Source organism: Pseudorca crassidens, chromosome 11 (genome assembly GCF_039906515.1).
Source record: "Pseudorca crassidens isolate mPseCra1 chromosome 11, mPseCra1.hap1, whole genome shotgun sequence".
In the NCBI taxonomy this organism is placed as follows: Eukaryota; Metazoa; Chordata; class Mammalia; order Artiodactyla; family Delphinidae; genus Pseudorca; species Pseudorca crassidens.
In genome coordinates, this window is record NC_090306.1 from 23,331,585 (window position 1) to 23,355,991 (window position 24,407).

The 24,407-nt window shown below is 37.2% G+C and overlaps 1 protein-coding gene across 11 annotated transcripts in view; it reads left to right on the forward strand.

Moving 5' to 3' along the window:
* The window catches only part of CCDC91 (coiled-coil domain containing 91), a 410,030-nt gene that overhangs the window by 277,099 nt on the left and 108,524 nt on the right, over positions 1 to 24,407 (forward strand). For 7 of the 11 annotated variants that reach the window (XM_067696031.1, XM_067696032.1, XM_067696036.1 and 4 more), the window contains one exon: positions 2,306 to 2,482. In XM_067696031.1, coding sequence (XP_067552132.1) covers positions 2,306 to 2,482 — 177 coding nt within the window. Of the gene's footprint in view, positions 1 to 2,305; positions 2,483 to 7,625; positions 7,662 to 24,407 lie in introns of all 11 variants that reach the window. The other 4 variants (XM_067696033.1, XM_067696029.1, XM_067696037.1 and 1 more) reach the window with 1 other exon arrangement.

A 24,407-nucleotide genomic window follows, 5' to 3' on the forward strand; every position in this document is an offset into this window, starting at 1 on the left:
ACCTGGGCCCCCTGCATTGGGAGCACAGAGCCCTAGCCACTGGACCACCAGGGAAGCCCCCATAGGAGTTTTTGACAATAAATTTCTTTTGAACTGAGACTTGAAGGATGGCTAACATTCTGAATAGTGAGATTGAATTTTATTCCATAGGTAAGTAGAGACACATTGAAATTTCTGAGTGTAGGTGGGTCATAATGGTAACTGACATTAATTTTTGGGAAATTGGAGGAAGAAAGGCCAAAGGCAGGGAAAGAATTAACAGAGTGCATCTGAAGTTTGCATAAGAAATAGAATAGTAGTAGTAGCTTGGAAAGGAATGAAATAGGCAAATTCTAGAAGTAGTTAGGAGATAGAATCAACATGTTTGGTGTGGATGAGGTGGCCAGTTTGTGAACTGCCAGAATATTCATTCAGCAGCAACATAGAAAGTAATACTATTTCCTTGATACAGAGTTTGAGCTGCCTGTGGTATATCTAGATGATAAAGTCAAGTAGGCAGCTAAATCTGCATGACATTTACAGCTCAGTAGATAGGAATCTCCTGAAGATATTAATATGCGTTAGTATAATGGGTTTTTTTGATTTTTGTTTTCCAGCAGAGAGATGGTAATAGTAGCCATGGAAATTATTGTCATGTATAATTACCTCAAAGGAGTAACAAGTAGAGTAACAAGTGGTCCAAGTTCTTAGCCGTGAAAAAACTCCAAAATTTAAAATCCAGAGGAAGGACGAAGTTACAAAGAATTGAAAAGACTCAGCAAAATGCATAGGAGAAATATAAGCAGCAGGCTCTCATGAAAACCAAGAAAAGAGAGGGCTTCACAAAATCAGAAATAATCAACTATATAGAATGTTGCTTTGAGGTCATGAAAGTAAGGATTAAAACAAAAAATATCGTTTGGTTTAAACAACATGGAAGGCATTGGTGAACATAGTAAGAGAGTAATTTAGGAGGAGAATTGTGCAATAAAATAGGAGTTCAAAAAATGGTGACTGTCAGCTTTAATGACTTTTGTCAAATTTAGTTGTGAACTGGAAGCAAGAAAAAAAGTGGTAAGTCTCTCAGGAGTGGGAGGTCGATGGACTTTACTATGTACGATGGTTTCTTGAGGAAAATTCTTGTGCAGCTGTTTGAGTTGCAACTGAAATAGGCTCTTTTTCCATGGAACGCCATTTTACTGAATTAGTAGGGTTATACAGACTTTAGTATTTGGCAGACATTTTGTCCAGAATAAGCAGAGTGAGCCCCGCACCTTAAGGACAAAAACTGACAGTTCTTGTTGCCAATGATAAAATTCGAGCTTTAAAAAAAAATTAGAATTTTAGAAAATTTATTTCTACTTTTTAATAAAGACTCTTCTGATGAGATTGATGGTGTTATTAACAAAAATGTGGCTTTTTTGGTTATAGTGAAATGTGTCAACATCTGGAGGAGATGCATAAGTCATTGAATCAATGTTTGCCAAATAAAAAATGTTTAAAAAATATGTAAAGGATTCATTCAAAATGCAAGAAAAGATTGTAATGTAACAGAGTACAAAAAGTTCATTGACGTGATTTTATTTTTCTTATTGCAACTTGCCTTTAAGAACTACCCCTTGTTAAGTTTTGGTGTGGAATCAGAAAGAATATCTACAGTAATCTCAACTGGCTACTAAATAATTCTCGCTTTTCTTCTACATATATTTGTGAGGCTGGGTTTTTCTTATATACTTCAACTAAAAATATCATTACAGATTTAAAACAGAAGGCAGGTGTAAGAATCTAGGCTCTCTTCTATTAAGTCAGATAGTAAAGAGGTTTATAAACATTCTTCTCACTTTTTAATTTTGGAAAAATGCAGTTATTTTTCATAAAATACAGTATAAATATATAATGCACTTACTGTTATTAATTATAAATGAATTAATAAATAAGTATTTTCTCTTGGTTTGAATATCTAATACGGTAAATCTTAATATGTATAACCCATGTAAACAAAAGCTCTTAGAAGTCCTCTATAATTTTTAAGAGAATAAAGAGATCCTAAGACAAAATAGTTTGAACACTGCTACTTTAGGCCAAGACTTGGTTTCTTTGAAGTTTAGAAATGCCATGGAAATAAGTTGGTTATTTGTATAAAAACAAATAATTAATTTTATTTTACAGCAGTTATTACATATGAGTAAAAAAAAACAATGTCAGAAATAAACCCTATAGGATCAAAATTTTGAGTTTTTTAGGTTAACTCAAGTCTGTCTTATTCAAGGAACTATTGTGGTCACTCATTCAAATATTTTTGTTTTCGTCATTATTTGTTTTGAAGCTTGAGAAAGAAGTGATGAAGGATGCAGTTTTAAAAGCTGTAGAAGAAGAAAGAAAAAATTTGGATAAAGCCCATGCAGAAGAAAGGGAGTTATGGAAGACTGAGCATGCAAAAGATCAAGAGAAAGTATCTCAGGCAATTCAAACAGCTATACAAGAGCAAAGAAAAATTAGTCAGGTTAGTAAAACTAGTTCTTTATAAATGTTTTCATTTTTCTTATTTTTTGCAAAATAAAGTAGCTTTACTATTATTTTATCATACTTAATCTTACTGGCATAATTATTTTACTTTTGAGTATAATACTTAAACTGAATAATTTTTAATATATCTCTACTTTTCACATTTTTTTTTTTAGTTTCTCTTTTTTTAACATCTTTATTGGAGTATAATTGCTTTACAATGCTGTGTTAGTTTCTGCTTTACAACAAAGTGAATCAGCTATACATATACATATGCCCCCCATATCTCTTCCCTCTTGCGTCTCCCTCCTTCCCACCCTCCCTATCCCACCCCTCTAGGTGGTCACAAAGCACTGAGCTGATCTCCCTGTGCTATGCGGCTGCTTCCTACTAGCTATGTATTTCACATTTGGTAGTGTATATATGTCCATGCCACTCTCTCACTTTGTCCCAGCTTACCCTTACCCCTACCCACGTCCTCAACTCCATTCTCTAGTAGGTCTGCGTCTTTATTGCTGTCTGGCCCCATTTTTTTTGATTCCATATATATGTATTAGCATACAGTATTTGTTTTTCTCTTCCTGACTTACTTCATTCTGTATGACAGACTCTAGGTCCATCCACCTCACTACAAATAATTCAATTTCGTTTCTTTTTATGGCTGACCATGTCCTGGCGATTGTAAATAGAGCTGCAATTAACACTTTGGTACATGACTCTTTTTGAATTATGGTTTTCTCAGGGTATATGCCCAGTAGTGGGATTGCTGGGTCATATAGTAGTTCTATTTTTAGTTTTTTAAGCAGCCTCCATACCGTTCTCCATAGTGGCTATATCAATTTACATTCCCACCAACAGTGCAAGAGGGTTCCCTTTTTTACACATCCTCTCCAGCATTTATTGTTTGTAGATTTTTTGATGATGGCCATTCTGACCGGTGTGAGATGATATCTCATTGTAGTTTTGATTTGCATTTCTCTAATGATTAATGATGTTGAGCATTCTTCCATGTGTTTGTTGGCAATCTGTATATCTTCTTTGCAGAAATGCCTATTTAGCTCTTCTGCCCATTTTTGGATTGTGTTGTTTGTTTTTTTTGTTATTGAGCTGCATGAGCTGCTTATAAATTTTGGAGATTAATGCTTTGTCAGTTGTTTCATTTGCAAATATTTTCTTCTGCTCTGAGCGTTGTCTTTTCTCTTGTTTATGGTTTCCTTTACTGTGCCAAAGCTTTTAAGTTTCATTAGGTCCCATTTGTTTATTTTTGTTTTTATTTCCATTTCTCTTAGAAGTGGGTCAAAAAGGATCTTGCTGTGATTTATGTCATAGAGTGTTCTGCCTATGTTTTCCTCTAAAAGTTTGATAGTGTCTGGCCTTACATTTAGGTCTTTAATCCATTTGGAGGTTTTTTTTTAATGTATGATGTTAGGGAGGTCCAAATATCATTCTTTTTACACATAGCTGTCCAGTTTTCCCACCACCACTTATTGAAGAGGCTGTTTATTCTCTACTGTATATTCCTGCCTCCTTTATCAAAGATAAGGTGACCATAGTGCATGGGTTTATCTCTGGGCTTTCTATCCTGTTCCATTGATCTGTATATCTGTTTTTGTGCCAGTACCATACTGTCTTGAGTACTGTAGCTTTGTACTATAGTCTGAAGTCAGGGAGACTGATTCCTCCAGCTCCATTTTTCTTTCTCAAGATTGCTTTGGCTACTCGGGGTGTTTTGTGTTTCCATACAAATTGTGAAATTTTTTGTTCCAGTGAAAAATGCCAGTGGTAGTTTGATAGGGATTGCATTCAATCTGTAGATTGTTTTGGGTAGTAGACTCATTTTCACAATGTTGATTCTTCCAATCCAAGAACATGCTATATCTCTCCATCTATTTGTATCATCTTTAATTTCTTTCATCATTGTCTTATAATTTTCTGCATACAGGTCTTTTGTCTCCTTAGGTAGGTTTATTCCTAGATATTGTATTCTTTTTGTTGCAAAGGTAAATGGGAGTGTTTTCTTCATTTTATTTTCAGATTTTTCATCATTAGTGTATAGGAATGCAAGAGATTTCTATGCATTAATTTTGTGTCCTGCTACTTTACCAAATTCATTGCTGAGCTCTAGTAGTTTTCTGGTAGCATCTTTAGGATTCTCTATGTATAGTATCATGTCACCTGCAAACAGTGACAGCTTTACTTCTTTTTTTCCGATTTGGATTCCTTTTATTTCCATTTCTTCTCTGATTGCTGTGGCTAAAACTTCCCAAACTATGTTGAATAAGAGTGGTGAGAGTGGGCAACCTAGTCTTGTTCCTGATCTTAGTGGAAATGGTATCAGTTTTTCACCATTGAGGATGATGTTGGCTGTGGGTTTGTCATATATGGCCTTTATTTTGTTGAGGAAAGTTCCCTCTATGCCTGCTTTGTGCAGGGTTTTTGTCATAAATGGGTGTTGAATTTTGTCGAAAGCTTTCTCTGCATCGATTGATGATCATGTGGTTTGTCTCCCTCAATTTGTTAATATAGTGTATCACACTGATTGATTTGCATATATTGAAGAATCCTTGCATTCCTGGGATAAACCCCACTTGATCATGGTGTATGATCCTTTTAATGTGCTGTTGGATTCTGTTTGCTAGTATTTTGTTGAGGGTTTTTGCATCTATGTTCATCAGTGATATTTGCCTGTAGTTTTCTTTCTTTGTGACATCTTTGTCTGGTTTTGGTATCAGGGTGATGGTGGCCTCATAGAATGAGTTTGGGAGTGTTCCTCCCTCTGCTATATTTTGGAAGAGTTTGAGAAGGATAGGTGTTAGCTCTTCTCTAAATGTTTGATAGAATTCACTTGTGAAGCCATCTGGTCCTGGGCTTTTGTTTGTTGGAAGATTTTTAATCACAGATTCAATTTCAGTGCCTGTGATTGGTCTGTTCATATTTTCTATTTTTTCCTGGTTCATTCTTGGACGGTTGTGCATTTCAAAGAATTTTCCATTTCTTCCAGGTTGTCCTTTGCATTGGCATAGAGTTGCTTGTAGTAATCTCTCATGATCCTTTGTATTTCTGCAGTGTCAGTTGTTACTTCTCCTTTTTCATTTCTAATTCTATTGATTTGAGTATTCTCCCTTTTTTCTTAATGAATCTGGCTAATGGTTTACCAATTTAGTTTATCTGCTCAAAAAACCTGCTTTTAATTTTATTGATCTTTGCTGTCGTTTCCTTCATTTCTTTTGCATTTATTTCTTATCTGATCTTTATGATTTCTTTCCTTCTGCTAAATTAGGGGTTTTTTTGTTCTTTCTAATTGCTTTAGGTGTAAGGATAGGTTGTTTATTTGAGATGTTTCTTGTTTCTTTAGGTAGGATTGTATTGCTATAAACTTCCCTTTAGAACTGCTTTTGCTGCATCCCATAGGTTTTGGGTCATTGTGTTTTCATTGTTTTTTGTTTCTAGGTATTTTTTAATTTCCTCTTTGATTTCTTCAGTGATCTCCTGGTTATTTAGTAGTATATTGTTTAGCCTCCATGTATTTGTATTTTTTACAGATTTTTTTCTTGTAATTGATATCTAGTCTCATAGCTTTGTGGTCAGAAAAGATACTTGATACGATTTCATTGATACGATTTCAGTTTTCTTAAATTTACGAAGGCTTGATTTGTGACCCAAGATATGATCTGTGCTGGAGAATGTTACATGAACACTTGAGAAGAAAGTGTATTCTGTTCTTTTTGGATGGAATGTCCTATAAATATCAATTAAATCCATCTTGTTTACTGTATCATTTAAAGCTTGTGTTTCCTTATTTATTTTCATTTTGGATGATCTGTTCAGTGGTGGAAATGGGGTGTTAAAGTCCCCTACTATGATTGTGTTACTGTCGATCTCCCCTTTTATGGTTGTCAGTTTTTGCCTTATGTATTGAGGTGCTCCTATGTTGGGTGCATAAATATGTACAATTGTTATATCTTTTTGGATTGATCCCTTGATCATTGCATAGTGTCCTTCTTTGTCTTTTGTAATAGTCTTTGTTTTAATGTCTATTTTGTCTGATATGAGAATTGCTACTCCAGTTTTCTTTTGATTTGCATTTGTATGGAATATCTTTTTCCATCCCCTCACTTTCAGTCTGTACGTGCCCCTAGGTCTGAAGTGGGTCTCTTATAGACAGCATCTATACGGGTTTTGTTTTTGTATCCATTCAGCCAGTCTATGTCTTTTGGTTGTAGCATTTAATTCATTTACATTTAAGGTAATTATTGATATGTATGTTCCTATTCCCATTTTCTTAATTGTTTTGGGTTTGTTATTGTAGGTCTTTTCTTTCTCTTGTGTTTCCTGCATATAGAAGTTCCTTTAGCATTTGTTGTAATGCTGGTTTGGTGGTGCTGAATTCTCTTAGCTTTTGCTTGTCTGTAAAGCTTTTAATTTTTCCGTCAAATCTGAACGAGAACCTTGCTGGGTAGAGTAATCTTGGTTGTAGGTTTTTCTCTTTCATCACTTTAAATATGTCCTGCCACTCCCTTCTGGCTTGCAGAGTTTCTCCTGAAAGATCAGCTGTTAACCTTATGGGGATTCCTTTGTGTGTTATTTGTTCATTTTCCCTTGCTGCTTTTAATATTTTTTCTTTGTATTTAATTTTTGACAGTTCGATTAATATATGTGTTGGTGTGTTTCCCCTTGGATTTATCTTGTATGGGACTCTCTGTGCTTCCTGGACTTGATTAACTATTTCCTTTCCCATATTAGGGTAGTTTTCAACTATAATCTCTTCAAATATTTTCTCAGTCCCTTTCTTTTTCTCTTCTTCTTCTGGGACCCCTATAATTCGAATGTGGTGTGTTTAATGTTGTCCCAGAGGTCTCTGAGACTCTCCTCAGTTCTTTTCATTCTTTTTTCTGTATTCTGCTCTGCAGTAGTTATTTCCACTCTTTTATCTTCCAGGTCACTTATCCGTTCTTCTGCCTCAGTTATTCTGCTATTGATCCCCTCTAGAGTATTTTTAATTTCATTTATTGTGGTGTTCATCATTGCTTGTTTCCTCTTTAGTTCTTCTAGGTCCTTGTTAAATGTTTCTTGTATTTTCCCCATTCTATTTCCAAGATTTTGGATCATGTTTACTATCATTATTCTGAATTCTTTTTCAGATAGGCTGCTTATTTCCTCTCCATTTGTTAGATCTGGTGAGTTTTTATCATGCTTCTTCATCTGCTGTGTGTTTGTCTTCTCATTTTGCTTAACTTACTGTGTTTGGGGTCTCCTTCTCACAGGCTGCAGGTTTGTAGTTCCCATTTTTTTTGGTGTCTGTCCTCAGTGGTTAGGGTTGGTTCAGTGGGTTGTGTAGGCTTCCTGGTGGAGGGGCTAGTGCCTGTGTTCTTGTGGATGAAGCTAGATATTGTCTTTCTAATGGGCAGGTCCATGTCTGGTGGTGTGTTTTGGGTTGTCTGTGACCTTATTATGATTTTTGGCTGCTTTTCTGCTAATGGTGGGGTTGTGTTTCTGTCTTGCTAATTGTTTGGTGTAAGGTGTCCAGCACTGTAGCTTGCTGTTCGTTGAGTGGAGCTGGGTCTTGGCGTTGAGATGGAGATCTCTGGGAGATTTTCACCATTTGATATTACGTGGAGCTGGGAGTTCTCTGGTGGACCAATGTCCTGAACTTGGCTCTCCCACCTCAGAGGCACAGGCCTGATGCCTGGGTGGAGCACCAAGAGCCTTTCATCCACACAGCTCAGAATAAAAGGAAGGGAAAACAGAAAGAAAGAAGAAGATAAAACAAAATAAAATAAAGTTATTCAAGTTAAAAATCAGTATTAAAAAATTTTTTCTAAAGTAATAAAAAAAAATTTAAAAAACGAAAGAAAGAAAGAAAGAAGAGAGCAACCAAACCAAAAAACAAATCCACCAATGATAACAAGTGCTAAAAACCATACAAAAAAAAAGAAAAAAAAATACGGACAGAAAGAACCCTAGGACAAATGGTAAAAGCAAAGCTATACAGACAAAATCACACACAGAAGCATACTGCTGGCAGAGATTTCCCTTTCCCTTCTTTGTTCGTACAGCTCCTGGGGTTCAGCTTTGGATTTGCACCCGCCTCTGCATGTAGGTTGCCTGAGAGCATCTGTTCCTCCCTCAGACAGGACGGGCTTAAGGGAGCAGCTGATACGGGGGCTCTGACTCACTCAGGCCGTTGGGAGGGAGGGGCACGGAGTGCGGCGCGAGCCTGCGGTGGCAGAGGCCAGCATGACATTGCACCAGCCTGAGGTTCTGCGTGTTCTCCTGGGGAAGGTGTCCCTAGATCACGGGGCCCTGGCAGTGGCGGGCTGCACAGGCTCCCGAGAGGGGAGGTATGGATAGTGACCTGTGCTCGCACACAGGCTTCTTGGTGGTGGCAGCCTCTCATGCCCGTCTCTGAGGTCTGCGCTTCTGGCCGCGGCTCGCGCCCATCTCAGGAGCTCCTTTAAGTGGCGCTCTGAATGCCCTCTCCTCGCTCACCAGGAAACAAAGAGGGAAGAAAAAGTCTCTTGTCTCTAAGGCAGTTCCAGACTTTTTCCCGGGCTCCGTCCCGGCTAGCTGTGGCGCACTAACCCCTTCAGGCTGTGTTCACGCCGCCAGTCCTATCCCTGGGATATGACCAAAGCTCGAGCCTCAGTTCCCAGCCCCCGCCTGCCTGGCGGGTGAGCAGACAAGCCTCTTGGGCTGGTGAGTGCCGGTCGGCACCGATCCTCTGTGCGGGAATCTCTCCACTTTGCCCTCCGCACCCCTGTTGCTGCGCTCTCCTCCATGGCTCCGAAGCTTCCCACCTCCGCCACCCGCAGTCTCTGCCCGCGAAGGGGCTTCCTAGTGTGTGGAAACCTTTCCTCCTTCACGGTTCCCTCCCACTGGTGCAGGTCCCGTCCCTATTCTTTGGTCTCTGTTTTTTCTTTTTTCTTTTGCCCTACCCAGGTACGTGGGGAGTTTCTTGCCTTTTGGGAGGTCTGAGGTCTTCTCCCAGCGTTCAGTAGGTGTTCTGTAGTTGTTCAACATGTACATGTATTTCTGATGTATTTGTGGGGAGGAAGCTGGTCTCCCATGTCTTACTCTTCTGCCTTTTGAAGCTCCTCCTTCACTTTTTAATGCTGATAATTTTACCTTTTTACTCTATATTCAAAGAAGTAGAATCCAAATTTATGTTTAGTCATTGGAACTACATTGTCTCCTGTTTAATATGCTTGTTTTTCTTTTTCACAAACACACATACACATACAATCAAAGTAAATAATATATATGTGTGGAAAAGAGTTTGATTCATTTATGTCTAATTTATATTTCTATATACCTGTAGTTGGTAGTAATAATAGAAACTCACAAATAACCCCTGTAGTCTCATAAGATATATACATATCAAGAAATATGGCCTACATACAAAGTAACTTTTGATTACTATACTGAACAATTAAAAATTGTATTAGTTTAATTTTCCATAATTGAATTTGCATAGTACTAATTTGTGTTTAGTCTTTTCTTTATATAGGGATGAGATACCTAAATAAATTTTTCCTCCAACAAGTGTAAAAAGCAAAAAGTAACATTCATAGGTGTCTTTGTTTTACATAATCAGAGCATCACATGTATTTCCATTGTTCATTCAACCATACATGGTAAATGTGACTGAAATGACTAAGTTTATTTTTTTTTAACTTTTAAGAACAAAAAACCCAGAAGATTTTCTTTCCACTCATTAACTAGTCTTAATGAAGCCCTAGGAAGCAGTGCTTCTAATATCCAGGATCAGTGTTATATATTTTTTTTAAATGTCACTTAGGTTTACTCTAAAGAACACACAGTTATCCGTTTATTATGAAAATGAAACATCTGTAAGTAAGGTCTATAACAGCATAACAGTAATGTGGTAATAGAGTTTATCTTTTTTTTTCTTTGCTTTTTTCCACTAGAGTAGTGATTATTTTCCAATTCTTTCTGTAACGTATGTTAGTGTCAACAAATATATCTTACATATATGTTTAATCGTCTGTCAGTTCAGTTGGTTGGAATTCCATGCCAGTAATGTCAAGATCATTGCTTAAGTCCTGATTTGCGAGAGTTTACTTAAAGCTTCTTTGTGACCACAGACCACTCCTTTAACCTCACATAGATGTGGGCTATTAGTCACCATGAAATTGGGAAAGAGAGCATGAATAAATCCACCCATGTTCATCACCCAAAGAAAAAAACGTATATCTTTAAGAGTACCCTTCTCTGTGAGTTTGTTAGGCGCCTTCTTGTCCATAAGAAACACTATGGTAAATGATAGACTTTAAAATTCATTCTCTATAGGCTCAGAGTACTGTGAAGATAATCCATTCATGTCATGAATAATACATATGTTTATTTTCTTACAAATGGTTGCATATTTTGCTAGAGAGAGAGAGGGAGGAAAAAAACGTGTGTGTGTGTGTGTGTATTTAACTGCCTTGTAGCTGACAGTTGAAGAGAGAAGATCTATAGCAGAAAGAGCAATGTTGCCAGGTAACTCAGATTTTCAACAGTGAGGTTGTCCTATCAAATGTATTTCAAGTCTTCCTTAAACAGCTCACTGCTTTTATTCTCACATGGTTACAGTAAGAACTACAACGAAACAACTCTTAGCCCCTTAAACTTACTTCATAGTCCTATTCTAGAAAATTGACAAATGACTTTTCTTGGGAGCCAGATGGAGCTAATATATCTTTTATGTCTTTTATTTACTTAGACCAGCAGGGTAAGCAAATAAGTTGCCATGTTCAAACTTAGTGTTTGGTGTTTTACATTAATAATTGGAAAGACTGCCTATAATATTCCAGGGACTGTACTTATTTCTGGGGATACAGTAGTTAAAAAAAAAAAAAAAAATTCCCTACCTTCTTGTGGAGAAAACTGACAGGAAACTATTAAAGGTATAATAAAATGTGAAGTAATGATCAATGTCATGAAGAAAAATGAAGCTGTGTAAGAGCTAGAGAGTGAGGGAACCAATATAAAAATAGGGTAGTCAGGTAAGGACTCTAAGGAGGTCTCATTTGAGCTGAGGCCTGCCTTGAAGTGAGGAGTTTACTTCGAGACTAGCTGGGGTAAAAGTGTTTCACACATGGTGAATAGCAAGTGCAAAGGCTTTGAGGCAGAAAGATGCTTGGTGTAATTAAAACTGTGTGGCACTGTTATGGATATAGACACACAGACCAATGGAATAGGATAGAATACAGAAAGAGACACAAAGTTTCCTGTAATTTACAAATTTGTAAAAATGAAGTTACAAATTAGATAAGTTACTGTAGCACATCAGGGTTTTTAATCTGGGTTCCATGGAAGGGGGCCCTAGACAGTCTGTGAATTTACTGAAATTATGCAAAATTTGTGTATATGTGCAGATTTTTTTTGCAGAGATACTCTATAGCTTTTATTAGATTCTCAAAAGTATTTTACTAATTAACTGAGAAAAGATTAAAAATACAGTCATCCCTTGGTATTTGTGGAAGACTGCTGCCAGGGCCCACTGTTAATACCAAAATATACCAACTCTCAAGTCCTAAAATCGGCCCTCCATACTGCAGTTCTGCATCTGTGGATTCAGCCAGCCATGACTCATGTAGTACTGTATGTGTTTATTGGAAAAAATAAAATACACGTTTAACTGGACCCATGCAGTTCAAGCTTGGGTTAATCAGGAGACAGCTGTAATTGCAACTGGCTGCCCATTTCCTCCTGGACTTTGTATACTAAAATGAATTTTAGATAGATTAAATATTTAAATCTAGAAGTTTAATATATTAAAAAGAAACTGGGAAGCCTTCCCTGGTGGCGCAGTGGTTGAGAGTCCGCCTGCCGATGCAGGGGACATGGGTTCGTGCCCCGGTCCGGGAAGATCCCACATGCCGCAGAGCGGCTGGGCCCGTGAGCCATGGCTGCTGAGCCTCTGCGTCCGGAGCCTGTGCTCCGCAATGGGAAAGGCCACAACAGTGAGAGGCCCGCATACCGCAAAAAAAAAAAAAAAAAAGAAAAAAAGAAACTGGGAAAATATTGATACTCTTTGAAAGGGAGAGTTGAAGCAGGACTTCTGGAATGGCAAGACTAAGGACCTGTGCAAATTAGCTTCTTCAGAAGGGCAATGAGAATGCTAGCAAAAATCGTCAAAATCAATTTTCTCAGATCTCTGGGTGTTAACCAAAGGTCAACAACCCAAGGAGTATTTATTCAAGAAAAATAGTTAAATCTCAGTAAGAACAGCAGGCTTTGTAGAGTTTTAACTTGCCTTATTCCCATTCCCTACTCCCCAGAAGTATGGTAATTTTAAAAGCTAGTATAGCCTCACAATCATGGTAGCTGTGAAAATCAGCCATGTAAAAGCCACTGAAGGGGGCATAATAGGTTTAGAGCTCCAGAAAAACTGTGTCTCCAGAGAATTGTTACTGCTTGGCCTGACAGTTCCCTATAAGGTCTCCGTTCACAGGGCTTATTGATATTTGACCTGACTCAGAGTTTGCTCAGTGGAAAAAGCCCTATACCCAGGATGTTTGTCAAAAACAATAAGTGGCAATTGTTTAACCTCTCAGCTGCCTGGGACAAAAATAACAGTTGGGGCAAACAAGAGACTGGCCAAAAAACTTAGGAGAGAAGTCTGTGAAATGTGATTGCCATAGATAACTTTGCAAAGCTCTTTCTTTTAAAAATGTTCCTGGAATTCTTGAAGGTCACATACATGTACAGGATTGTGCACATGCCCAGGAAAGAACTGAGAAGGTCCTAATCTCTCACCTCTGGCTAACTTTGATTCTGTGCAAGCAGAAATTGAAGGCTAAGGCAGAGTTGTAAACTGTCAGTGTTGAAGGTATGCTCCAACACATAGAGGTCCTTGGCAAATACTAAAACACTTACCAGTTCATGGTATTTAAGGAAATCTCTGTCTAATCATCAGCTGACCCCTGAGCTAACCCAGCAGAGACTTCAGTGGCTACAGTAAGACAAGGAATACAGACTGCAGAATTAGTACTAAATGAAAGTTCCTAAACAGACAAGCAGCACAATTATTCCTGGGGAATGGATGAGATCTAATTTCTAGAGTTCCTGCATTACATTATTTCAAATATCCAGTTTTTATCAACACAAAATTATGAGATATGCAAAGAAACAGGAAAGTGTGCTTAGAAACAGGAAAAATAAGTCAATAGAAACTACAATAATGTGGGACTTAATAAACAAGGACTTTAATCTGCTATTATAAATAGTTCAGAGAACTAAAGGAAACCTTTCTCAAAATTTACAAGCCCTCATCACATACATTTATATTAGGTATGTGTTCTCTTCAGAAAATAACACTAGAATCTTTTGAAAAGCTGCTCTGTTAATTTTTCAAAGTGCACCCTTTTGCTGTAAAAGCAAGGTTTCATGTACATGGGTGTATACTTCCTTTCTTACTGTTACCTGCAGTTATAGAGTACTCATCATTTTGTTGGAGGGAAAGGCCCTAACCTCCTATCTTGTAGTTTATATTTCTCTTACAGCATATGTCTGATTCAAGTACTTACTTGTTTGACTGACTGTCCCACTGAACTGAGAGCTTCGTTAGTGTCTCAATCATATTTATGCACTTTGGAGGTCCTAGAATAATATATAGCTCCTAGAATGTGTTCAGGAGCCAAAGTATCATACTAGTGAATGTCTGATCAACCAAATGTAATTAAGTAATTGACAGTACTACAGTCTCTTGGTGAGATCATCAGGTATCACGGTAATTATCCTGTGTATCCTCTATAACATAGAGTCATCAACACAGAAATCCTCAGCATGTGTTATATGGTTGTTCCTTTATTACTTACTCTCACAGTAAATATTCTTACCAAACTTTGGCAAGGACTTTAGGAAGTAGCGACAAATATTAAAATTCCTCAACATGTATTGGATCAGTTACCTTCCCATTGTCTCCTTTTTATTCCTCCTGAGAGACCAGTTTGATATAGATATATAGTAAAGATATAGCAGTGGGTAGATTCTTAAAAGCAAAATAGAGTGAGAATTAATGAATTAGCAGATACAGTAGAAATTATCCATATGCGTAACAGAGAGAAAAGTGAATGGAAAAAAAGGAATTTAGGAAGTACAATGAAAATGTACTACATGTACAAAATGTAAACTATACATATATTGCATATATCTGTATATACGTATAGTACATTGCATTCTTAGTTTTAGCTCATATTTTTTAGTTTTCTGGAATTTTTATTTATTTTACTCAAATGTGTCAGTTTGTTTATTTTGGCTCAATCTTAGAATCAGCAAATGCCCTCAAGACAAATTAACTTTGGGCTAATGTCTCTGTCTTCTCCCAGATCTTTTTTTTTTTTTTAAATAAATTTATTTATTTGTTTATTTTTGTCTGCATTGGGTCTTCGTTGCAGTGCACGAGCTTCTCATTGAGGTGGCTTCTCTTGGCGTGGAGCACAGGCTCTAGGCACACGGGTTTCAGTAGTTGTGGCATGCGGGCTCAGTAGTTGCACAGGTGCAGTAGTTGTGGTGCACGGGCTTAGTTGCTCCGTGGAATGTGGGATCCTCCAGGACCAGGGCTTGTACCCGTATCCCCTGCCCTGGCAGGCGGATTCTTAACCACTGTGCCACCAGGGAAGTCCTTCTCCCAGATCTTGAAACACTAGTTTTTAGTATCTAATAAGATCTTTGATGCTTTTAAAATATTTTGGTCTATTTTCTTTTATTTGGATCAGCTTCTTTAGTTTTCTAAAGCAGCGGTCTTGGTGTTAATTATATGTACACCAGTATTAGGAGACCCATTGTTATCATATCATAAGGCAGAATTTGGAATCCCATATTTATCATAACACAAAAGAGAAAGAAATAAAAAATGAGATGGAAATATAGTGCATTGAATTATTTACTAGTTTAAAAATTGAATGGCAATATTTCTTCGTGAAAAGTGTACATGGTTTGGGCTTCAACTTTGAAAAGACAGTGCTAATTTAATGACATGCTTGAGCATGTCTAAATGAAATTGCCATGTGTGGCCATGGTCTTTGAAACCCTTTAAAAACCATGGTTTTGTTCTCATTCTTCGACCCATGAGAGCTGGAACTTGGTATGCCTTTCACATACTAAATTCTTTTTGGATAAGAGATTTGCCATTATGAACTCTCCACAATTTCATGCCCATCAGACCTGAAGTCTTTCATCATTAATAAAGTCTGCTACTCTTCTCCTCCCCCGATACATACCCTAGCCTTCCTACTTGTGACTGATATGCCTAAAATACGGTCAAGGCATCTAGGCATATCAGTATTAAAGTTTAGTCAAGCTTGTTCTTATTTCATTCTTTTACTAAAGGCTTTTGCTAGTAGTATTCAAAAGAAAAAAAAAAACTGATCCTAGAGCACAAAATTTTATGAATCCTCCATCTTTAGGAAACCACTAATTTCTTCTTCCTCACACTTGTCGAAAATGATCCTCATTCTTAGTGTTGATAAGTTTCTACTGATATAACCTCCATATGGGTTATCAGAAAAAATTAATATTATAATAGATATATAGGTAGGTGAGAAGTTAGGTAGGTAGGTTAACTGTCCTAAAAGAGTATGCCAGTTACAGAATAAACCACAATACATACATTCTTGGATTAGGTCTATGTACAATTTTTTCTAGAGGGACAAGGATGAAAATTCACATCAACCCCCAAGTTTGGGAAACGTTGCATTGACATTTTAATGCTGACATTTTAGGGGTTCACTGAACACAAACACAAAAGAATGTAGAAATTTTTATTCTATCTTGAGAGAATGCTCCAGACTCTCAGTGGTCTGGACTCCAGTTGGAGTAACATTGGTTTTCACTATATTTCAAAATAAGTGGTTTGCAATAAAGTGAACTATACTATCCAATAGAATAGAATAGAATTTAGATTGGTGTCCATATTGCCTTGGCTTTCTCATAATAAACTCATCACCAGTGAGTTTATCATCAGCATGTTCAATTTTGCTCAACCAATATCTAGCATGTAAGATGTCACCATAGACAGTGTGATTCATGTGAGTATCATTGTAAGATTTTGATGCCCTTCATCTGTCTTCTGTCCACGTGTTGTTTATTTTAGGATGTTAGCTAAACTATTTTAATGGAACTTTTTCTTCAGCTTTGCACAAAATAGCAAGATAGTGGTGTTGGTGGTGGTAGTGCTAGTGGTGGTAGAGATGGCAGTAATTATAACAATATTGGCTATCATTAGTTCTAAGTATGAGATACTTTTTAAATTATTTTACATGTTTGATCTCATTTAATCCTCACAACCACCTTATGAGATAAAAACTATCATCCCCATTTTTACAGATGCAGAAATTAAACCTCAGGAAGATTATGTAACTTGCTCAAGGCCATAGTAACTCCTTAGAAGAGGCAACAGGCCAGATTCAAAATCAGGCAGCTGTACTCCAGAGGCCTTACAACTTGCCACTACCCTATTCTCTCTCCCAGTGTGCTCATCCTGGAATAAATACAAATACATCTTATTGATAATTAAAGTATAGATAATTTCAGTAGGAAAACATGAGGGAGCTATTTTTATTTCTTTATTCATTCAGTAATATTTATTGACCTTCTGCCATGTATTGGCACTTTGGGAAGTTGTGGCATATAGCATTGAACAAGATAGACCAGGTCCCTTGGCACTCATAGAGCTTATGTTCAAGTTGAAAATGCCCTACGATAAATAAGGTAATTTGTTATAATGATACGGACTTTGAAGAAAAAATCAGGGTTATGTGTTTGTTTGAGGGTAGGTGGTAGGGGACTTTTAGATACAGAAGTTAGGAAAGAAGCCAGACTCAAAAAAAAATTGCATGCTGCATAATTCTGTTTACAGACATACCTCATTTTATTGTGCTGCACTTCACTGTGCTTTGCAGATGCTGCATTTTTTACAAAGTGAAATTTTGTGGCACCCCTGCCTTGAGCAAGTCTATTGGCACTATTTTTCCAAGAGCATTTGCTCACTTCATGTCTCTGGGTCACATTTTGGTAATTCTTATAATGTTTCAGACTTTTTCATTATTATTATATTTGTTGGGATCTGTGAACAGTGGTCTTTGTTGTTACTATTGTAATTGTTTGGGGGCGCCACTTACCACACCTATATAAATCGGCAAACTTAATCTATAAGTTTTGTATGTGTTCTGACTGCTCCACCGACCAGCCATTTCCCTATTCCTCTCCCTCTCCTTGGGCCTCCCTATTCCCTGAGACACAACAATACTGAAATCAGGCCAATTAATAATTCTACAGTGACCTCTAAGTGTTTAAGTGAAAGGAAGAGTCACAGGTCTCTTACTTTAAATCAAAAACTAAAACTGATTAAGCTTAGTGGGGAAGGCATGTCAAAAGCTGAGACAGGCTGAAAGCTAGGCTTCTAACACCAAAGAGTTAACCAAATTATGAATGCAAAGGAAAAGTTCTTCAGGGAAATGAATAATGCTACTCCAGTGAACACACAAATAATAAGAAAGCAAAACAGCCTCATTTGCTGATACGGAGAAAGTTTTTCTGGATAAAATATAAAGCCAGCCACAACATTCCCTTAAACCAAAGCCTCACCCAGAGCAAGGCCCTAACTTTCTTCAGTTCTATGAAGGCTAAAGGAGGTGAGAAAGCTGAGAAGAAAACTTGGAAGCTAGCAGAAGTTGGTTCATGAGGCTTAAGGAAAGAAGCCTTTTCCATAACATAAAAGTACAAGGAGAAGCAGCAAGTGCTGATGTAGAAGCTGCAGCAAGTTATCCAGAAGATCTAGCTCAGATAATTCATGAAGGTGGCTACACTAAACAACAGATTTTTAATGTAGATGAAACAGCCTTGTATTGGAAGAAGATGCCATCTAGGACTTTCATAGCTAGAGAGGAAAAGTCAATGCCTGGCTTCAAGCTTCAAAGGACAGGTGACTCTCTTGCTAGGGGCTAATGCGGCTGTTGACTTTAAGTGGAAGCTGGTGCTCCTTTACCATCCTGAAAATCCTAGGGCCCTTCAGAATTATTCTAAATTTGCTCTGCCTATGCTCCTTATAAATGGAACAACAAAGCCTGGATTACAGCACATCTGTTGACAACATGGTTTACTGAATATTTTCAGCTCACTGTTTCTACTACTCAGGAAAAAGATTCCTTTCAAAATATTACTGCTCTTTGACAGTGCACCTGGTCACCCAAGAGCTCTGATGGAGATGTACAAAGAGATTAATGCTGTTTTCATGCCTGATAACACAACATCCATTCTGCAGCCCATGGGTCAAGGAGTAATTTCAGCTTTCAAGTCTTATAATTTAAGAAATAGATTTTGTAAGGCTACCATAGATACTGATTCTTTTGATGGATCTGGACAAAGTAAATTGAAAACTTCTGGAAAAAATTCACCATTCTAGATGGCATTAACAGCATTCAGATTCACAGAAGGAGGTCAAAATATCAACCTGCAGGAGTTTGGAAAAAGTTGATTCCAACCGTCCTGGATGACTTTGAAGGATTCAAGACTTCAAAGTGAAGGAAGTAACTGCAGATTTGGCTAACACAGCAGCAGGGTTTGAGAGGACTGACTCCAAATTTGAAAGAAGTTCTACTGTGGATAAAATGCTATCAAACAGCATTCCGCATTACAGAGATCATTTGTGAAAGGAAGAGTCAATCAGTGCAGCAGACTTCATTGTTGTCTTATTTTAAGAAACTGCCACGGCCTCCCAGCCTTCGCCACCCACCACCCTGATCAGTCAGCAGCCATCAACCTTGAGGCAAGACCTTCCATCAACAAAAAGATTACAACTCTCTGAAAGCTCAGATAATGGTTAACATTTTTTAGCAGTAAAGTACTTTATGGCATGTATTTTTTTTTAGATATAATGCTATTGCACACTTAATAGACTGTAGCAAAGTGTAAACCTAACTTTTATGTGCTCTGGGAAACCAGAAAAGTTTGTGACTCGTTTTATTGCAATATTCGCTTTATTGCCATGGTCTGGACCCGAACCTGCAATATCTCTGAGGTATGCCTGTATATGAAATTCTGTAGAAGGCAAAATTAATTTGGAGGAAAGAAATCAGTAGTTGACAGGGAAGAGATTTGATGGGAGGCAGTTTGAAGGTGATGGAAATGTTTTAATCATAATTGTGGTGGTGCTTACATTTGATTTGACAGAATGTATCAAATTATTTCATACCAGTGAATTTTACTGTATGTAAATAATATTTTAATAAAGCTGATTTTTTTAAAAAACAAATGACTACCAAGAATAAATGATTGAATAGATAGTGACTTCAGATGGTGACTTCATTTACTGAAGTGAGGAAGGGTTCAGTTTTAGGGAGATGAAATCTAATTTGTGCAGACTAAATTTGAGGTGCCTGTTCATAACCCTGGAAGAAATGTAAAGTAGGCGGTTATAAACGTGGGTCTGGACCTCAGGTGAGTTGTCAGGGCTGGAGACCGAAATTTGGGATTGACAAGCTTATAGATGATATTTAAAATCAAATAAATAAAAAGAAAATTGTTCTGGACAATGACATTCTTTTATGGAATGTGGCCATTTTTCTAACTAGAAAAACATACCTCCACTTCAGATTAACTGTGTAATAGTGGAAACGCTCTCACACTACTGATGGTTGCATTCCAGATGAAATCGGGAAGGTATTAAAGTTATCTGGTGCTTTGTGCATCACACTGTTTATTACCCAGGGTTGAGTGGCCCGTCCTTTATCTACATTTTATGGGAAGCTCAGGGCACCAGCATGACAGCAGCTCCTGCCACCTTCTGACCAGCTCCTCTCTGGTTTCAGAGGTTGTCACTCATTCTGTCCGCTGGTTCTTTTGCAGCTGTTTGGGATCCATTGAGCCTGAAGAGCTACTGTCCAGGGAACTACAAACTGCTTGAGTACTGATTGAAGGGTCTGGCTTTATAAAGCCTGGAATGTATTTACTAATTCTAAGATTCAGGTCACTTCACAGCACTCAAAGCTTTCTTTAATTGAAAGAATTCTGAAAATAAAACTTGTAAGTAGCAGCACTTAACATCTTTGGCCACTAAGTCACACTAGAAATGAGGAGAGGAGAGTGTATGGCAAAGCAAAAAACAATCAGTGTAAACTTAAGCAACTTCATTTACTCCTGAGAAATGCAAGGGAAAAAACAGCTTCTGCTTCCCAATTTACTTCTAGATTTTGTCTGTATTAATAGTGACTTTAACTGAGGAGAGAAATGTTAACCTACGACCAAAAACAGGCTACCTAAGGATTGTGGCACCTATTTCTCCAAACGTATTTGAGAGATGATTTGATTTGATTTGGCCTTGGTCATAAATTAAGACCAAGTCACAGTGTTGATCATAGGCTTGTAGTTTTTTTCCTGATATATTAAGAAGAAAGTTTATGACTCTGGCTTATTTAATGTTCATATGAAGTTAATTCCGTGTCCCTTAAAAATCTTTGTTAAAGAAAGTACGTTTGTTATTGACACCCAAAGTAGGCAAAAAGAAGAGATTCATTAATTTTGCTGTTCTAGCAAAGTCCTGTAAAAGGACTCCAGTGCATACAGACACTTAAACTATGTCTGACGTTGGAAGCTCTTCATAATAGTTTATAACCACAGCCACTGTAATTTGGGGTTATGTTTTCCCCAAAAGCCACAGACATTACAATCAGTGGTTAAATTTTCTTAAAAAAAATTAGCATTGCCACCTGACCCTTCTTTTAAAAAAGGAAATAACATTTCTATTTTAGCAGGCCAGATAGTTTCACAACACTGAAATAATTTTTCTGTATTGACTTATTTCATTTTGATTCATTAGTTTAAAATTTTTATGTACTGAATTTTGATAGTAACCTAGTTAAGTATAGGTAGAATCTTAGAATTTTAATTGTCAACAGTATTGTATCTAGGGACAAGTGCACAATAGTACATCAACTTATCTCTCAAGACTTTTTCCTCCTGTTACATTTCCTATTTCATTCATAGCCATCTACCAAGTTACCCAGCCCAGAGAACGAATTCCTCCTAGACTCTTCCTCTCTCGTCCCCCTTTTCATAGCTTTTAAATTACTAAAGCCTTCCCATTTTACCTGTTAAATAATCCTTAAACATATACACTTCCTTCCTACCTGCTATCATTGTCTTAATTAGGGTTCTTATTGCTTACCTTGACCTCTTACATAGATGTCTTTGCTTCCAGTTTTTCCCTTTCAAATTGCAATAAATAATGTCAGTGCCTCCTCATAGCCTATAGGATATTAAAGCTACTTAGTGTGATCTACATACCTTTCAGAACATAAAATATAAATCTGTGACCTGGTCTCTACCTCTCCAGCTCATGTTCTGCCACTCTGCTTCACCCTTCATGCTTTTTGTACCATACTGCTGGTACACGTACCAGGCTATTTATGGTACTGGGCTTTTAGTCATACTGTGCCTTCAGCCTAGAATGCCATTGCTTTCCATTAAACCCTCTCTTGTTTAATAACAGCCTTTTTTGTTAATTCAGAAAACTTCTCTGTCCACTTCTCAGATTAAATCAAGTGTTCTTTCTTCTTCACTGGCATTCAGTATTTAACTGTACGCTGCCTAGCCATATTATATTGAAAGAATCTGCTTCTTTGTCTTCTCTACTAGATTATAAGCACTTTAAAAGCAGGAAATGAGTCTTGAACAAGCCACAATAGATTATAAAATGGTGCTGGACCAGCACTGTTTTAAGGAGACACGGTAATCTTTAAAAAAAAGAACTTGATCTTCAACAACACAATTTAGCTCTCTTAGGAGTTTTGGTTGCTTTTAAATGGAACATATTACCAAAAGGAGGGTCACCAAAATTAATGCTTTGGATGTTATGATTCCTTTTTTTTTTTTTTTTAAATTTATTTTTTTACATCTTTATTGGGGTATAATTGCTTTACAATGGTGTGCTAGTTTCTGCCTTATAACAAAGTGAATCAGTCATACATAAACATATGCTCCCATATGTCTTCCCTGTTGCGTCTCCCTCCCTCCCACCCTCCCCATCCCACCCCTCCAGGCTGTCACAAAGCACCGAGACAATATCCCTGTGCCATGCGGCTATGGTACTGGCACAAAAACAGAAAGATAGATCAATGGAACAGGATAGAAAGCCCAGAGATAAACCCATGCACATATGGACACCTTATCTTTGATAAAGGTGGCAGTAATGTACAGTGGAGAAAGGACAGCCTCTTCAATAAGTGGTGCTGGGAAAACTGGACAGGTACATGTAAAAGAATGAGATTAGATCACTCCCTAACACCATACACAAAAATAAGCTCAAAATGGATTAAAGACCTAAATGTAAGGCCAGAAACTATCAAACTCTTAGAGGAAAACATAGGCAGAACACTCTATGACATAAATCACAGCAAGATCCTTTCTGACCCACCTCCTAGAGTAATGGAAATAAAAACAAAAATAAACAAATGGGACCTAATGAAACTTCAAAGCTTTTGCACAGCAAAGGAAACCATAAACAAGACCAAAAGACAACCCTCAGAATGGGAGAAAATATTTGCAAATGAAGCAACCGACAAAGGATTAATCTCCAAAATTTACAAGCAGCTCATGCAGCTCAATAACAAGAAAACAAACAACCCAATCCAAAAATGGGCAGAAGACCTAAATAGACATTTCTCCAATGATTCCTTTTTAAAAAGTATGCATTAGATTGTCTGCTGGGTGTCAAACTGAGATGATTCTTACTAGTATAGATATTGAATGAAATACAAAGTAATCTGGGCAAAAAAAAGATAATTAATTTCAGCTTCAGAGAATTGTTTACTTTGAGCAACTAGTATGGATTTGTTGTAAGGTAGTGATGAGTTGCTGTATGAGTAGTAGTAGAATTTATTGGTCACAGTAAAGTACACTCTCTTTCACTGGTCAGTTGGAAACATCACATTCAGTTTCATATACTCAGTTTTAAGAGAGACATTTCCAAATCAGAATGGGACTAACCTAGACATTTATTAATGCTTCCTCAGCATCTCTTCTTCTCTTCCCAGAGTGATACTTTTTTATTTCTTAGCCATGTGTTTTAGGTGAGATTTAACCTACCTTCTAATCTAGGAATAAGTCCTTATTTACTTAGGCTAACGATCATATTCCATTATATTCCATCCATGTTAGAATGTTCCAGGAATTCACACATATTCTGAGTCAAGCCTATAAGACTCCATTTGGGACTTGGATTCTCAGGTACTTAAGCACTCTCATTCACAGTAAGAAAATGAGAAAATCCTTGGAACTGTTCACCTTTGTAGTTTTAACACCTAGCATAATACCATGCATAAATCCAAGTAACCATCTTGGGACCATATGTGTAGAGCTTTTGTGAAAACGGAGCCAATACCAAAGGCAGAGCTAGAGAGGAAGAGATCCCCATCACATTGCTTGAACCCTAAGTGAAGCCTACTCTTAGTTCTTTTATGTTTTTCTATGTGAGGGTGTGAGTTACTTTTAAAGACAGTCTGTGCTGAATTTTCTGTTACCTGTGATTGAACTAATTTTAACTGATTGCCAAATAAATGTGCTAAGTAGTAAATGGGGTTAGATTTGAGTCCTAGCTTGTGACTCGTGTAACCTTGACCAATTTTTTAAAATGTATGATGCTCCATTTCCTCCAATCCCATTGTAAAAGTAGGATTAATAATACCTGCTTTATAGAGTTGTTGTGAGGCCCTTAGAAACATGTTTTTAAAAAAGAATATAAACTGAGATAGATTTGTAAAACAGCTTTAGACACTATAAAATATCGTAGATATTAGGTAGTATTGTGGTCAAGCCAGTGACAGAGCAGGAAACCTTGCCATATACTTTTGAAGGAATTGGAGTATTTAGTTCAGAGAAGAGAAGAATAAAGATATGGCAACATTCCTCATGTATTTGAA